General features: G+C 41.6%; 1 protein-coding gene across 1 annotated transcript in view; it reads right to left on the bottom strand.

The window, feature by feature from the left end:
• PCNX2 (pecanex 2) overlaps nt 1-18,081 on the bottom strand; it is a 3,673,975-nt gene that overhangs the window by 935,932 nt on the left and 2,719,962 nt on the right. Inside the window, exon 24 of the mRNA XM_063443387.1 lies at nt 2,818-3,033. Within this exon, the coding sequence (XP_063299457.1) occupies nt 2,818-3,033 (216 nt within the window). The remainder of the gene's footprint in view (nt 1-2,817; nt 3,034-18,081) is intronic.

The following is an 18,081-nucleotide window of genomic DNA, read 5'->3' as shown; positions in this document are numbered from 1 at the left end:
ACGTGATCCAAGTACAGCATACTGCTTCTATTCTTTCTTACGACAACCTAGGCGCTGCAGTGTTTAGAACTACAAATGATGACAACAAATTAGCCTTGTCGATTGAAGACAAAGAATTCAGCAAAATAATGGACAAAGAATTCTTCCAGGACGAGTAACAGCTGGGTTGCGCCATTACCTCTTCGAGCAGCAAGAGCCAAACTCCCTACCAATCGTGTACAGGCTGTATCCAGATTGAATTCACTTCAACGAACACTAAAGAACAGACCTGAAATGAAGGATCATTTCATTGCTTTCATGAAAAGGATCTTCGACAATGATCATGCCGAACCAGCATCACCACTTCAAAGTCATGATGAGTGCTGGTACTTGCCTTTCTTCGGAGTGTATCATCCACGCAAGCCCAAACAAATCAGGGTAGTATTTGACTCCAGTGCCAAGCATCAAGGCGTATCCCTGAACGATGTTCTACTCACAGGCCCGAATCTAACCAACAACCTTGTAGGTGTACTCATGAGGTTTAGAAGAGAGCCAGTTTCAATAACTGCCGACATTGAGCAAATGTTTCATTGCTTCATTGTACGCGAAGACCATAGGAACTTCCTAAGGTTTCTGTGGCACCGTAACAACTACATGGACAATGAGATCATAGAATACCGCATGAAGGTTCATGTCTTCGGGAATAGTCCCTCACCCGCTGTTGCAACATATGGTTTACAAAGGACTGCCCTTCAAGGAGAAAAGGAGTGTGGCAGTGACGCTCGACACTTTGGAGAGAGACTTTTATGTTGACGATGGGCTTAAGTCTTTACCTACAGATGAAGAAGCCATAGATCTGCTCAAGAGGACACAAGATATGCTCTCTGAGGCTAACCTCAGACTACACAAGATTGCCTCAAATAGTGTTGCCGTCATGAAAGCCTTTCAACCTGACGATCATGTCAAGTCAGCTCTACAGACAAGCCGTTTACCAAGCATGGTGTTCTGTCAGTAGTAAATAGCCTATATGATCCAATGGGATTTGTTGCTCCCATTACCAAACAAGGCAAATCCTTGCTTAGGCAATTCTCAGACTATTAAGGATTGGGATGCTCCATTGCCATCAGACAAGCTTCCTAAGTGGGAGTCCTGGAAACAATCTCTACGTGCCTTAGATGGAATCCGTATACCATGCTGCTACAATTCAGCTTCCCCTACTACAAGTCAGAGAAAAGAACTTCACATCTTCTCAGATGCATCAACTGAGGCTATAGCGGCTGTTGCCTACCTCACGGATCAACAAGCTGGGAGACTCAAGTGGCCTATGGGACTTATTATAAAGAGTGTTCCTAGTGATGATGGCAAGGTACGCAAGGTGGAGGTGAAGGTTGCAAGACAAGGGACTGTAAAGACCTTCATCAGACCTATCACTGAACTTATTCTGCTCTTACCCTTTGGAAAATGAACTTACTTGCGTATGTTGTTTGTTCCTACCTTTGACTTCAAGAAGGAAGAGTCTTGGACGTTAATGTTAACTTGAAGTTGTTGCATTTTTTGCATGATTTTTTCTTTGTTTTTCACGTTCTCAAGACATCAAGCAAATTGCACTGTTGTTTATTTGCACTTGTATAACTACCGTTATGGTATAAAATAGTGACATTTACAATGTCAGACGGGGAGTGTGCTGTTACACAGTTAATATTCTCATTATTGTAGATGCAATTTACTTAGTTTATTCTGTGATTTATTTACCTTGTATTTTTCTATGGGTAGGTATTTGCTGCCACCTTCTGGCCAGTTTTGGTAATGCTCTTGTTCCTCCTGTGAGCATCTTACATAATTTCCTGCTATGTAAACTCCGCCCTCTTCTTGCTGTACTTCCTGTGTCATGGCTGCTTGTATTTACCTCATGTAACTGGGATTCTTGTATTCCATGCTAAGCTAAGGAAAGCATCATCTTTTGACCGCATAATACTAAAAACCATTCATTCTGCTGTATTCCTGTTGTTGTGTGATGTTCTGAATAAACCAGCTTTTGGATGAAACTAGTATTGGTGAGTTCAGCTATCTGAGGAGGATTGTCCGCAGTGATCGTATCTGCTTATACAGGCCAGGCACAGAGGTCTCACAAGGGTTAGATCACTGTCACATCAATCCGAGTCAGAATAATAGCCCTTCAACCAGTCACCAATGGGGTAAAGATCGGGTAGTAAAATTGCAAAGTGCTGACCAGCTAATCAGAACTTCATAATGACATGATAAGATCTGTAAGAGTGGGCATATCTATTGATTTTAACTGATACTTTTATTAAAAACTGCAAACAGTGAAAAATATGTCACTGTATGCAGCAGATTGCCTGCTTCACTCATGTATTTAATATCACTGCCTGTAAATAGACTTTACATCTGATCTGTTACACTGGACCTGTAAATATACTGTATTTTTGTAAACCACAAGTAAGACCAGTAAATCACATAAATTGGAGAAGTAATTAAGATCCCACGGGGCCTTAGGCTGGTCATCAGTTTGGTGGCCTGTCTTCATTCTTCAATTAAGGATGGTGAATGGGGACAAGCAGATTCATGGGTTGGGGTCCTTGTTTAATATATGCTTATGTAATCTTATTTCTAACACTGCTTCGCTTGCTAATAAATTGTGATATCCTATAAAATTATGGCAAAATAAGGACTTTAAAGATGCTTAGATTTATTTTTACTGTGATATTATTTGCCTTTCATATATAGATTGGGAATTTGTATATGTGTGAGGGTTAAAGCATAGATTTTATTTATTATATAGGGAAAAATAGAAAAAAGTACCTTTTCCCTCCTTTTAACACAATACTGAATCCAGTCCAGATAAATGCTGCAAAAGCTAGCTCTAGTAATTCCTTGAAGGCAAGGAATGTAATCTTCATCAATGTGGATATTAAAGATGGCAAAGTCCGTCACAATGTGATTCCATTTAGTGTAATGTTGTAAGGACTTCAGCATGGCTTCATCTTTTATCCAGTTTAATAGCTTGGTTGAATGTGTTGTATAGTATATTATGCTCTAAAAATAAAATAAAAAACATGCCAAATGTAAGTACTCCTTTACAAAATATTTATGTTAATATTCATGTTATGACAAAAATCAAATACCATAATAACCAGGGTTCTGTTTGCTAAAGTTCAACTTACAGTATGTTTGAAAAATACTTGCATAATAGTTATTTGACAGCAATTGTTTGTAGTAATTTCTAAAGTGGCACTCATGGCTGTGTTGCGTTATTTTGAGGGGACAGCAAATGTACACTGTTATAAGGCTGTACGCTTACTGCTTTACATTGTAGCAGAGTGTCATTTCTTCATTGTTGTCACATGAAAATATATAATAAAATATTTACAAAATCACTTATCTACATTAATGATTTTTGTGCATAGACCCTGTCCTGGTAGTCTGCCAACATCTACATTGGCCCTTAAAATTGAAAGTCTTTACATTCTATATAATAATGAAAAACATGATGCCACTAAATGTTTCTTACAGTGAACAGAAGTCAAGGGAACAGAGGTGACTGGTCACCTACTTGAGATGCAGACCTCTCCTACTACATTGTCCTAAAGCAGTAGGAACCACAAAAACATTCTTGCCTCTGGACAGCAGGGGACATTGTCTCTGCCTGCTCCTTCTCTTTAGCAGGTATAATTTATTCTGCCTGCTCCTTCTCACAGGCAGGTATTGACACCTACTGTCTACTCCTGACGCTGCCTTTACAAACAAACTTTCTTGCTCAGAGGCCCTGAGATACTGAGCATTCAAAGTGAAATTCCAATTTAAAGCCAAAATAGCTGAACTGGAAGCATAGATATTTTTATGGTTAAGCTAATTTAACCTTAAATTTGAAATTCACTTTGAATTCACCTTGAATTTCACTTCATTAGTGAACAGCCCTGACCGACTCTGTAGCAGGTACCCACTGCCAGGAAGCAGTGACGCCAGAAAATAGGTCCTGGCACAATATTCTCTGATAGCTTCCCCTTACATTTTTAAAAAAACTTTATTTACTTAAATAAAGAGATTAAAAAAACAATGTCCCAAAGCTTTATGCTGCCATCAGATTGATGTTTCGCTGCAATGTATAAGCTTCCTCAGTCAGTGGACCAAGGAATCTGACACATTGCAATGAAATGCATAACGAAGGGCTGCAGGAGACTTTGGGATATTGTTTGTCTTTTTAATCTTTTATGTTTTATCGCCATAACAGCTTTTTATGTAAGTGAATAAAGTTTCCTTATTTTCACTTATCTGGCTGCCTACGTTTACTGCTGAGATACTGCCTGAGAACCTGGGAAGTGCTATCCCAATATTGGCACACTGCCTTTTATACTAAGTACAGTAAATAAAGGCTCTAGTCCATGTGAATTAGTTATATTACCTCATATATATGTTGTACTAATAGAGTACAATCTGCAATAGTGGTTGTTTTTTTTTTTTTTTTACGGAGTATACTATCCAGAAAAGTTAAACATCCAGAAACCTAAATAAAACACCAAACAGCCCTATATCTAAGCATCATGTTTTGGGGCTCTATCTATGTAAATTGGCATCAATTTCAGTGTTCCGTTAATCTCTCACAGAATGACACTTTGTATCTCCCTTTTCTTTTTATGCTATACACATTAATTTACATTGACTTGTATCACTGTTTAAGTATATTAAATCATTATTTCATTATTTGTTGCACTCCACCATTTTGGTTTGGTTTATTTTTAAAGTGCTTATTTGCAACATTTATTTGGTGCTTATTAAGAGGATTATACATTGCTGTTTGTAGCGTTGTTAGTATTTACTTATTCACTAATTTTAATTTCAATATTCCACAATATGCAAATATATCCAACTACAAACAATTCTTACAGTGCATAGAACCTCATGCCAACAGCTGATCTCCATTGCTTCTCTAGGAGGAGTGGCTGCCAGAAGATGACTTTCATGCACTTGATTACCAGTGAGTTAAAACACCTTTTTAATTTTGAAATCATAAAAAATAAATATTTGTAATTATGCATTTCATATATAGTTAGTTTACTATACAGTAAAAGGGAACAAGCCATGTTGGTCATCTCTTCTTTTCTTGATTTATTTACTTAAATAAATACACATAGCTGGGCTGGTACTAAATTTCAGTTACCCTTGGAAGTCAGTATAAAGACCTCTTCATATATATATATATATATATATATATATATATATATATATATATATATATATATATACATACACAGTATCTCACAAAAGTGAGTACACCCCTCACCTTTTTGTAAATATTTTATTATATATTTTCATGTGACAACACTGAAGAAATGACACTCTGCTACAATGTAAAGCAGTAAGTGTACAGCCTTATAACAGTGTACATTTGCTGTCCCCTCCAAATAACTCAACACACAGACATTAATATATAAACCGTTGCCAACAAAAGTGAGTACACCCCTAAGTGGAAATGTCCAAATTAGGCACAGGTGTGAATGGGGAGCAAGTGTGCTAAATTTGGTGTTATCGCTCTCACTCTCTCATACTGGTCACTGTAAGTTCAACATGGCACCTCATGGCAAAGAACTTTCTGATGATCTGAAACAAAAAAGTGTTGCACCACATAAAGATGGCCTAACCTATAAGAAGATTGCCAAGGCCCTGAAACTGAGCTGCAGCACGGTGGTCAAGAACATACAGCGGTTTTACAGGACAGGTTCCATTCAGAACAGGCCTCTCCATGGTTGACCAAAGAAGTTGAGTGCACGTGCTCAGCATCATATCCAGAGGTTGTCTTTGGGAAATAGACTTTTGAGTGCTGCCAGCATTGCTGCAGAGGTTGAAGGGGTGGGGGGGTCAGCCTGTCAGTGCTCAGACCATACGCCGCACACTGCATCAAGCATGGCTGTTGTCCCAGAAGGAAGCCTCTTCTAAAGAAAGGCCTCAAATAGTTTGCTGAAGACAAGTAGACTAAGGACGTGGATTACTGGAACCTTGTGCTGTAGGCCGATGAAACTAAAACTTATTTGGTTTAGATGGTGTCAAGCGTGTGTGGCGGCAACCAGGTGAGGAGTACATAGACAAGTGTGTCTTGCCTACAGTCAAGCATGGTGGTGGGAGTGTCATGTCTGGGCCTGCATGAGTGCTACTGACACTGGGGAGCTACAGTTCATTGAGGAACCCATGAATGTTAACATGTACTGTGACATACTGAAGCAGAGCAGGGCAGTATCCAACATGATAACGACCCCAAACACACCTCCAAGACAACCACTGCCTTGCTAAAGAAGCTGAAGGTAAAGGTGATGGACTGGCCAAGCATGTCTCCAGGCCTAAATACTATTGAGCATCTATGAGGCATCCTGAAACAGAAGGTGTGGGAGCACAAGGCCTCTAACATCCACCAGTTCCATGATGTCGTCATGGAGGAGTGGAAAGAACTCCAGTGTCAACCTATGTAGCTCTGGTGAACTCCATGCCCATGAGGGTTAAGGCAGTGCTGAAAAATAATGGTGGCCACTCAAATATTTACACTTTGGCCCAATTTTGACATTTCCACTTAAGGGTGTACTCACTTTTGTTGCCAGCGGTTTAGACATTAATAGTGTTCAGTTATCTTGAGGGGATAGCAAATGTACAATGTTTTTTTACAGGCTGTACACTTACTACTTTACATTGTAGCAGAGTTTCGTTTCTCCAGTGTTGTCACATGAAAATATATAAAAGAATATTTACAAAAATGTGAGGGGTGTACTCACTTTTGTGAGATACTGTGTGTGTGTGTGTGTGTGTGTGTATATATATATATATATATATATATATATATATATAGCCTAATTGTGGCAGAGGTTACCCGGCTATATAACTCCAGGCCTCCTCCATTAAAGGACCGTCATGCTTGATTTATTCAGAACCCTAGACTTCCGGTTACGGTTCACTCACCTGAGACATCGTTCCCACACTTCATTAGAATTTACGTTTACTGCCCCCTAGAATCGACTTTTAATAGTACAACGTTTAGAAATAAATATTTATTTGTATTATGCTTATATATCCTGCTTGGTTACTTTCTCTTAGATATCTCAAAATGATATTTGTATCCCGTTACTATTATGCCATGTACTTTATTAGGCTGCCACTTCTTATGTACATTATTCACCAATTCTTTCTTGTATTGTATGTAACCTGTTCCCTATGCCAGGTATTTTTCAATCCGTATAATTCAACTCAGTCTCATTCGACTGCCATCAGTTCACTAAAATCTATTAGTGACGAACCTTTCTCCCAGGGTACGTATAATTGTGTTTTCTTGTGTTTTCATGTAGCCAGGTTACTGCTCTTTTTCGTAGCAGTATACCCCTTGAGTAATATATTCTGCAAACACACTACTATGCACGTCACAATCATTAGTAGCTATATCAATTTGATCAATACTGCTACCGCTTCACATCCCACAGGCCTTTCGTTGGTCCCACTCCCAGGGATCCTTAATTCCCTACGCTCCTCCATGTATAAAAAAAAACAATAACCTTCGTAACTTAAACCTTGTGTATCCTTTTTCTAGCATGCACATACACAAACCCTAAAGAAATGTCTTATCAGCACTATGCACTAATACAACCGGTTCTAGTCGGTTGTCTCTTACATGTCTGTCTATACTCAATTGTAGGTCACTATTACCATTGCAATCCTCCCTCAAATTCAGGGGAACTCCTTGAGTTACTCTACTCACATTAAAAGGTATACCTAGTTTCACGTCACTTTATGTCTCGTACCTACTTTACATGATCAGGATCTCGCTTTTCCTCAGATAGCCACTACAAGAGTACAAATAGCTGTCACAATTTACAAGTGAGCTTTCACTCACAGTACTGTACTAAATAGGTCCAGCTATGACCAAACCTCCCACATTTCCTTTCTTAGGTTCTCAAGTATTCATCCTTGTTTGACAAATAATCCTCTCTACACCATAAGCTAGGTATGTCTCTATCATTTCATATTAATCTTACTCCCATCCCGTTAGAGGCTAGGCATTGGTCAACTGGCTTATCTGATATTTGCAATGCACCTAGCTCACTAAAATTAAACAACTCTCGTGAGGCCAACATCCATCCTCTTTGAGAGGTATACACCCCCTGGCCCAAGGCATAGCTAGAGCCTCACATCAACCGCTACTGGTTACCAGACAGGGCCTCACCAAGTCACTCCCACTAATATTGTCACTTTTACAGTCATACAGCCCCGCACCCTCTCGGCCCTTATCATAGATAGAGCCTTTCGGACCACTTGGCAGTAGCAGGGCCTCAGCTTCTGTGTAGTCCAGGTAATTTCTTCGCCTCAGGCTTAGCTAGAGCCAGTTGATACAGGTCCTCGCTCTTATCACAAGTGCTCATTATCCACCAATTTTTGTCCTTCGCATGTCTCAAGTCCCTGAACAAGACAAGGAACTCTCTATGCCAGGCCTTCCACCCAGTTCGTCCTAGCACCCCAACTGAAAATCTAGCATCAACTAGCCCTTGTTCCTTACGTTCCTGGATAATCCCAAGACTTGCAGCTGAATTACGGCGCTTAGGGATCCCATTCCTGGCCACTTTACATACTTTTCATCACTAATATCTGTACTCCCCAGCTAGGAGCTAATGTACAACCCGACAACTACACAGAAATCAAGAATTTTATGCCATCCATACTTACCTCCATTAACACAACCAGCATTCGACTGAAGAAGCTGGAATCTCATCAGCCGCCAACAACTGACCCACCAATAGAGATTTCCACCCCATCTCCCTCTCACTGTAATGACATCAATATATCCCTTATGCCTAGCACTTTTACCCATCTTATTACTCCTGCTCCTGCATACGTTGGTGGACCTGGGGCACAAGTACAGTGGTTTTTTCGTTCTTCGACTATGACAAGTCATTTTCGGCAAAGGTTGCGGCATCCCTTGCACAATGTAATACCCACACAGACTGGAGTAGGCTTGACACATAATTGTTGTGTCATCACTTTGCCGGTCTAAAACCACCGTCTTGTGCCATATGCGCTTCTATCTCCCATTCCACCAATGTATGCCCAACGGATCCAAGTCCCTACCACTAGTTGTGTTTCCTTTAGTTCTTCCATTGCTGAAAACATAGGCCTTAAAGACACATTGAGTCAACAATTGTATACCTGGGCAAAGCTCAAATCTGCCACAATTTCAGTTTGGGCAGTTGCGGATTTAGCTAGTGCAGATTGCCGCACGTCTGCTCCATCTGTTATAGGGCACGCACCAAAACTATGTGTCCTAACTATCTGTACCCAAAACAATAACTAAACAGAGTTTGCATTGACAGCCTGGCATATTACTTCCAGGCACACCTCCCCATCACTTAGTCGACTTCCTGGTGAAAGGTTTCACCAACGCTTTTACCAACAGTTTCCACAACGGCATTGTCGCACTCCCCAATGGTATTCACAAGTGTCAGAACTTAGTCTGCTTTACCTGTCCCCATCAGCACAGATGCATTACTCAAGAAAGAGTTGGACAACAGGTTTATCATCGTCCCCTTTTCACAACCCCCCTTTTGATGTTGGCATACTAATCCCATGGGTATAGCCACAGGAAAGTTCAACACTAGAAAGAGGCTAATTATCTATTTATCGGCTCTACATTCATTGTCTACTCCGAGCCTCAACTCATTAATTTCCTCTGAGGAATTTTCCTTGCAATATGCCACTGTGGATGATGCCATTCATACCATACTGAAGGCAGGTGATGGAGCCTGGTTTGGAAAAAGTTAAATTTTCAACACCTTCCAACTTTTACCTATACATCCATGGCATACAGGGAGTGCAGAATTATTAGGCAACTTCCTTTCCTTTGGCAAAATGGGTCAAAAGAAGGACTTGACAGGCTCAGAAAATTAAAAAATAGTGAGATATCTTGCAGAGGGATGCAGCACTCTTAAAATTGCAAAGCTTCTGAAGCCTGATCATCGAACAATCAAGCGTTTCATTCAAAATAGTCAACATGGTCGCAAGAAGCGTGTGGAGAAACCAAGGCGCAAAATAACTGCCCATGAACTGAGAAAAGTCAAGCGTGCAGCTGCCAAGATGCCACTTGCCACCAGTTTGGCCATATTTCAGAGCTGCAACATCACTGGAGTGCCCAAAAGCACAAGGTGTGCAATACTCAGAGACATGGCCAAGGTAAGAAAGGCTGAAAGACGACCATCACTGAACAAGACACACAAGCTGAAACGTCAAGACTGGGCCAAGAAATATCTCAAGACTGATTTTTCTAAGGTTTTATGGACTGATGAAATGAGAGTGAGTCTTGATGGGCCAGATGGATGGATTGGTAAAGGGCAGAGAGCTCCAGTCCGACTCAGATGCCAGCAAGGTGGAGGTGGAGTACTGGTTTGGGCTGGTATCATCAAAGATGAGCTTGTGGGGCCTTTTTGGGTTGAGGATGGAGTCAAGCTCAACTCCCAGTCCTACTGCCAGTTTCTGGAAGACACCTTCTTCAAGCAGTGGTACAGGAAGAAGTCTGCATCCTTCAAGAAAAACATGATTTTCATGCAGGACAATGCTCCATCACACGCGTCCAAGTACTCCACAGCGTGGCTGGCAAGAAAGGGTATAAAAGAAGAAAATCTAATGACATGGCCTCCTTGTTCACCTGATCTGAACCCCATTGAGAACCTGTGGTCCATCAAATGTGAGATTTACAAGGAGGGAAAACAGTACACCTCTCTGAACATTGTCTGGGAGGCTGTGGTTGCTGCTGCACGCAATGTTGATGGTGAACAGATCAAAACACTGACAGAATCCATGGATGGCAGGCTTTTGAGTGTCCTTGCAAAGAAAGGTGGCTATATTGGTCACTGATTTGTTTTGTTTTTGTTTTTGAATGTCAGAAATGTATAAAACTTCCTCAGGGACCAAGTATCAAATTTCAATTAAAAAAAATTTGAAATTTGATACTTGGTCCCTGAGGAAGTTTCCCAAGGGAGACGAAACGCGTAGGACCAGTAGTATCATTTTATGATTTGATTTTTATACTTTTAAAGCCAATAAATTTCCTTTTTTTACCAACCATTGGGAGTGTGTGGACTTCCTAAATTTGGAGTTGGCGTGGCAACCAGACAAAAGAAGGAACCCCCCAAACTACAGGGGAGGCAACCTGAGGGCTTGAAAAAATCCATCAATTTGTGAGTGCAACCTTGAAAGATAAAATGAATATTTTAATCTAACTGTATTACACTATGTTGTGTTGTATGCTTATGTTCTAGTGATACAAGCTGAATCCCTGGTCGATTTGTAGTTTGCAATAGTTGTATATGGTCACCAAGTTGGGAGGTGACTAGAGGGAAGCAAGTATCCTAAAAAAGCTAAGTTTTTACTGATATTTTCCACGGGTGAATAGGTGGAAGCTATACATCATATCCTAAGTGCCTGCCCCACCACTAATCCTTTCATGTCAGCCTATCCTGTCAAGAACATAATCAAAGGTATACAACATTTGGACAAACGCACTACCACTACTAGGCAATCTATTGACGGGCCTAAATTTCGTGCCCTATCAGACATAATAGACTCTAACACATTTGAAACCAGCACAAATCTTACAATTAAAATGGCAGCTAACCTAGCTTTTTATGGCTTCTTTCGCCCTAACAAATTCACTATTGATAACATCACATCCAACCGTCAACACCTTAAAATCATGAGTCTACGTAAACACACTGATCATTATGCACTAACCTTAGATCACACCAAAACAAACCAGTTAGGTCCACCTACTGAAGTATGCTACTACCCCACAGGTAAGGATTGGTGTGCAGTCAAATTACTAGATTTATATTAGCGGTCTAGACCCAAATACGCCTCTACTCCTTTTACATGGCAAACCTCTCACCACTACCAAATTCTTATTGTACATCAGCACACTTTACATAAAAATTGGTCTCGACCGCCCTGCATTTCAGGTCACTCGTTCAGAATTGGAGCCACTTCCGCGGCACTTGCGGCACATGTGTATTAGCGCCCACTCGTCAGTAACATCCGAAGCGGAGCCGTGACCCAGCACCAAGAGACATCAGAGCTGGGATCAAGTAAGTGAATAAAGGGTCTTTAACCCTTTATTTACCACCGCATTGGTAGCATGAAGGCACCAGGAATACAGCTTTGGAGACAAGCCAAAGGGTTTCTATTTGGGGACAATTTTGTTAAGGAGTTGGGCTACTTTGATCACAGATCTATTGCACCAAATAAAACACAATCTAACATGCACAAAATATTCAACCCTAAAAAGTTTGCTGGGGCTGGAAGCTAGAAGCCTTCTGTCTGGCAATATTAACAGAAGTTATTTTAGACAGAACCAAGGCGAGCTAGTTTCCTTCAACAATGGACCACGTCAGCTTTATTCCCACAATGTGGTTGACCCTGGGTTGCTCGTCTATTCTACTCACCTGGGCTCACCTTTCATGGACTTTGACTCTGTTACAGAATCTAGATTTCCTAATCAATTTCAAACACCTAGCAAAAATGATAGACCTTCTGGCCGCATCCATATAGGCCATTTTTCCAGTCCCTCTTCTCTTTCGAACCCTTCAATGATTACAAACTTATTATCTCAAGTCCAATGTATCATACACGGATATAGTAATTCTGGATTCAGAAATTAAGTACAAACTCTGCTGGTGTCTTCTTCACATGGAGGCTTGGAACGTATGCGCCATATTCAGCACGGCTCCAGATTTAATACAATAATCCAACCCGAGTTTACACGATTGTGGCGCTCACTGTGGAAATATTTCTACAGGTGGCAGATGGTCAGATTTGTAATCAACACTCCAAATCAATTGTTTGAAACTTCTAGCAGGTTCTTTGCAATCCACAGCTTCTCTCCAACTCAATCCCAGTGTGCTATCCTTCTGAAGATGGACAATTTATAAGCTATCCACTACATCAACCACCTGAGGGCATGAAATCCAAAGTGCTGGCAAATATGGCTCAAGATTTTTGCCAATTTTGCCTGATTCACTGCACTTCGGTCATGGCAAAATACATTCCTGGCCTCTCCAATACTACAGCGGACTGGTATTCACATCACCTCAGTGATTCCAGCGACTGGCATTTGGATTCCATAGTTTTCCAGGAAATCTAGAATCTTTGGGGTTCATTGGAAATAGACCTTTTCGCTTTTCATTTCAATGCGCAGTTTCCCCGCTTTTCAGTTGGAGACCAGATCCAACAGCACTAGCTATGAATGCTTTCTCCAAAAATTGGTAGTTTGAAAGGAATTATGCATTCCTCCTTTTGTGCCGAATCTCTGTTGCCTTCTTCATCTACGTTTCCAATCTGGCACCTTGGTGATCGTAGCTATCTCAACCATGGTTTTCTCCTCTTCTAGAGATGGCTATCAACTTTCCTCTTCTTCTTCACCCCTACAATACCTTCTTTGGGTTCCAGATATCTGGCCATCTCATGGTGTGGTTGATTTCAGGGGAACTTCGTCTGTCAAGGGAGTTCCGCAGTTAACTCTCTGACTTCTCGAGGGCACATGAAGCAGATGGCATGGTTGGTGCATGTAATTAAATTTTGAACCCATATCTGCTCCTTTGACATCTACCCTCCATTTTCTGATTTACCTCTTTGATTAAGGAAATCAGTGGCTATCGCACTGTGAATCTACAGATCGTCCATTTCTCCAGACAACTAGGTTTTGATGGAGTCCTTATCAATTACCAAACTGTTGTATGTCAACTCCTTTGTGGAATTTGTTTTGCTTGTCATGGAAACATAGAGATATAGAAACATGTGACGGACAGATGAGAACCATTCAGCCTATCTAGTCTGCCAAATTTTCTAAATACTCTTACTAGGTCTACCTCATGCTTAAATTCCCTCACTGTGTTAACCTCTACCACTTCAGCTGGAAGACTATTCCATGCATCAACTTCCCTCTCTGTAAAGTAATACTTTCTGAAAGTATTTTTAAACCTTTCTCCTTCTAATTTGAGACTATGTCCTCTTATTTTGATAGTTTATATTGTTTTGAATATAGTCTCCTCCTTTACTATGTTTATTCCCTTTATGTATTTAAATGTTTCTATCATATCCCCCCTGTCTCGTCTTTCCTCCAAGCTATACATGTTAAGATCCTTCAACCTTTCCTGGTAAGTTTTATCCTGAAATCCATGAACCAGTTTAGTAGCCCTTCTCTGAACTCTCTCTAACGTATAAATATCCTTCTGAAGATACGGTCCCAAATACTGCGTACAATACTCCAAGTGAGGTCTCACTAGTGTTCTGTAAAATGGAATGAGCACTTCCCTTTTTCTACTGCTAATACCTCTCCCTATACAACCAAGCATTCTGCTAGCATTTCCTGCTGCTCTGTTACATTGTGGAGCCCAATAGGGAAATATATATGTGCCAATGGGTCACTCACACTTTGTATTCAAAGTACAGGCACTCAGAAATCTTTGGATGTATAAATATGTATTTACTGACACAGAAGTTAAAAACAGCTGGCATCAGATAAAAGATAGTATCAATTCATTCAACGCGTTTCATCCCTCTCAGGGACTTCCTCAGGAATGATTTTCAGTTGAGCGACAAGTGCCAAATAACATAAACATATCCCAGCCTCCTCTCTCCCCTATATACACCCCACAATCAGTCCATATCTTCTTTCAATTAAGTTAATCGCGATCTTCTCCTCATTACTTCCGGCTTGGTTCACGTCATCACGTTCTGTGCGAGATGACATCATGCGTTCCACATATGCGTTTCAATTGCATGTTGATGTTCCCTCGGCTTGTATGGGAATGTATGCATTCCATTTAGCGTTTCATCTCAGTGAGAATCCGTTTTTGGAGGAGATAATCATGTAAATTGAATAAATGGGAGTATATACGAGAAAGGGGTGGATGAAATAAAATATACTAATCATACATTTGGTGTTTGGTTGAAAAAAAATAAAACACATAATACACCCATATATCAAGATACATTTGTACATAAGAAGAATGCAATAAAATACATGTGATTGTCTGAAACAATCAAATGGGAGCCAATAGAGATTACCCTTTCTTACTTTCAGAATAAAGAGAATAAATATGATTATACCGGTTTAAGGATTTGTATTTGAAAATATTCCTTAATATGTTGTTTATTATCTTTATATGGAATATGAATTTTACCACATGACAGGAGGCTTCATATTTGCATATCTTTCTTTACTGAAAACTCCAGCAGCATAGAAACAGTAACAACCAATCAGAGAAAAGATATGGTGCCCATAAAAGGCCCTGTCTATGACATCACTTCCTCTTTCTTTGCTGCTCCAGCCATCAACAGGTCAGAGTATTTATTACCTCTCTATTTATTTACAGCTTTTATCATTTTATTACCTATCTATTGTTCTTTATTCTCACCCTGCTACCTATAACCTGTCCCTTTCCCTTTCCCTTATTCAGTTCCCCTGCTTCACCGGTTTTGTTATCTTTTGTGATTTTATTGTGCTTGTGTATTTTCGCGGCGGTCCGCGGGCGTCATGGCTGTCTGTGCCGCGCTCGCCGCATGGACCGGCACTCTTTACCTACAGGGGGCTGGGTGGGGACGGGTGGGGGGTAGCCGGGGTTAAATTCTCCTTTTTCCGCGTTTTTTTCCGGCCCGCTCGCAGCCGCGGGTAGTTCTTGCTCATGTGGCCGGCGGCCATCTTGGATCTCGCGGCTCGCGAGACCCGCGACGGCCGCCCTATCCTCACGGCGGTCTGGGAATCACCCGACCGTCGCAACGAGCTTCGGGATTGCCCTCAGGGCATTTTTTTTTTTCCTCCCCTAACTCTTCTTTCACTGGCATTAGGATTACACCAAGTAAAATAACCCTTGCAAAGGGAAAACAAGCATGCAAACTTATGAAGGCTATATAACACTATTGTTTCTCTATCTGCCCTTATACTGAGCATATTTCTTAAAGGGTCCCTGCAGGGACATATGGAATATTACATCACCCCTCAGGGGATTTGACAATACTGTACCCTTCCAAGGGGAATTCAGATTAATTACCCTACACAGGGTCATATTATAATCTGCTGTGTAATTACACACTGGCTAGAGGATCAGGTGTGCTGATATTCTTAACGTTTCCCTGTTGCGATTTTTTTGCCACAGTGCCTGCCAACAGTGTCTGTCAAACAAATACTTACATGCAGGCATTAAAGGGGACACAATATTTTTCCTATACCCTACAGGAATCACCCGATCACCGCGCCCTGCAGCTGGATTAACCCCTTCAGGGGTTCCCCTCTCTGGGCACATTAATTTATTGATACAATTATACATTTTTTATTCTCACGGATATATCTCTCATAGTGCCTTACACTGGATGATTATATGTTGAGCACGCACACAATCTATGTATTATTGTGAAGCCATACAATATCACAGTTGTTATACAAAACATATACTGTACCTATAACAAGATCAACTATATCACTATACCCCACAAAGGGCATTTTGTATTACTGTACCCTACAAAGGGCATATTATATTATATTATTGTACCCTACATAGGGTCATATTATACTACTGTACCTGACGGTGCAAATTTATGTGGGGGTCCTCTGGGTGTTTTTTCATGGCACACCACCTGGGGTGACCCCCCAGATATGCATGCAAGGTCATTCATAGACCATTACATTGATGTGGGTGTCCTCTGGGTATTTTTCATGGCACACCACCTGGGGTGACCCCCCAGATATGCTTGCGAGGTCACTCATAGACCAATACGTTGATGTGGGTGCCCTCTGGGTATTTTTCATGGCACACCACCTGGGGTGACCCCCCAGATAGGCATGCAAGGTCATTCATAGACCATTACGTTGATGTGGGTGTCCTCTGGATTACCACGGCACGCCACCCGGGGTGAACGAAGTCCTACGCCTCAACTTTATCACTGATTACTGCATACATATATGGATGTTTAAACACTGCCTGGCAGTTTTTACATTAAAGCAACAGTACCACCTTGCTGGATACGATTTGCAGGCAGGATCATGAGTGAACTGAGTGTATTGCGGAGTACCCTTCACAGGGATACATATCTGTACAGTTTCTGTACCTGGCGTACATATTGAACGTGGGTGTCCTCTGAGTAAATTTTCATGGCACACCACCTGGGGTGACCCCCAGACATGCATGCAATACTTGTAAGGTGCCAAAAATTATAATGTGGGTGTCCTCTGGGTTACCATGGCACACCACCTGGGATGACCCCAGTCGAATACACGTGGGCCCTGCGGCTGCAGACCTTATGGAGACAGGTCCCACGCGCTTCTATTATAAGCCTGTATAGTTACATCCGTGCATACAGCTCTAGCGTGCATTTATGGTGAACCCGGCTAACCGGACTAGCACTACCGGTCAATCGCGCCTACGCCACAGCTCCCAATGGCCGGATTAAACCAATGGAGATGACCCCTCTACACTTGACACGAGTATTTCATACACTCAGACAATCTGATGCAGGCAATTCAAGCCGCTTTACCTGGGTGACCCCCAGTGCCACCAGGAGTCTAGCACCCCTACGTGCTGACCCTCAAACACTACTCCCACTGACTACCACTATCTCCCAACAGGACGAGAACGGGTCATGGAGAACACTCTCAACCCCCTAGGACTTCTAGGCATTGATAAACGACGCAGTAGCGGCCTCAGTGGAGAAGGTTTCTTGTTATGAACTCTGCCCCAAACTGCTTGCTGGAGACCTCAGCAGCAAGATAGCGTGGCCGAGTGGTCTAAGGCACTGGATTTAGGCTCCAGTCTCTCTGGAGGCGTGGGTTCGAATCCCAGCCCCACGAGCCTTCATGTCAAAACGGCAAGGGAAGGGCTCCAACCCCCCACACCCCCTGCCACTATGGTCTAAGGCAAGTCGCCCATGGAACAGACCAAGTAGACGGAACACCGGGAATCCGCGACCCTGTCCACCACAATCTTCCGACAAAGAAGACTACTACCCACCACGCACGTTGGACATCGCCATCTGAGGAAGGGGAATGTGAGAACGACTAGTATTCGGCCCAGAAGC

Source organism: Pelobates fuscus, chromosome 2 (assembly GCF_036172605.1).
Source record: "Pelobates fuscus isolate aPelFus1 chromosome 2, aPelFus1.pri, whole genome shotgun sequence".
Lineage (NCBI taxonomy): Eukaryota > Metazoa > Chordata > Amphibia > Anura > Pelobatidae > Pelobates > Pelobates fuscus.
Note: the sequence above shows the minus strand (reverse complement) of the source record. Positions and strands in the feature narration are given on the sequence as shown.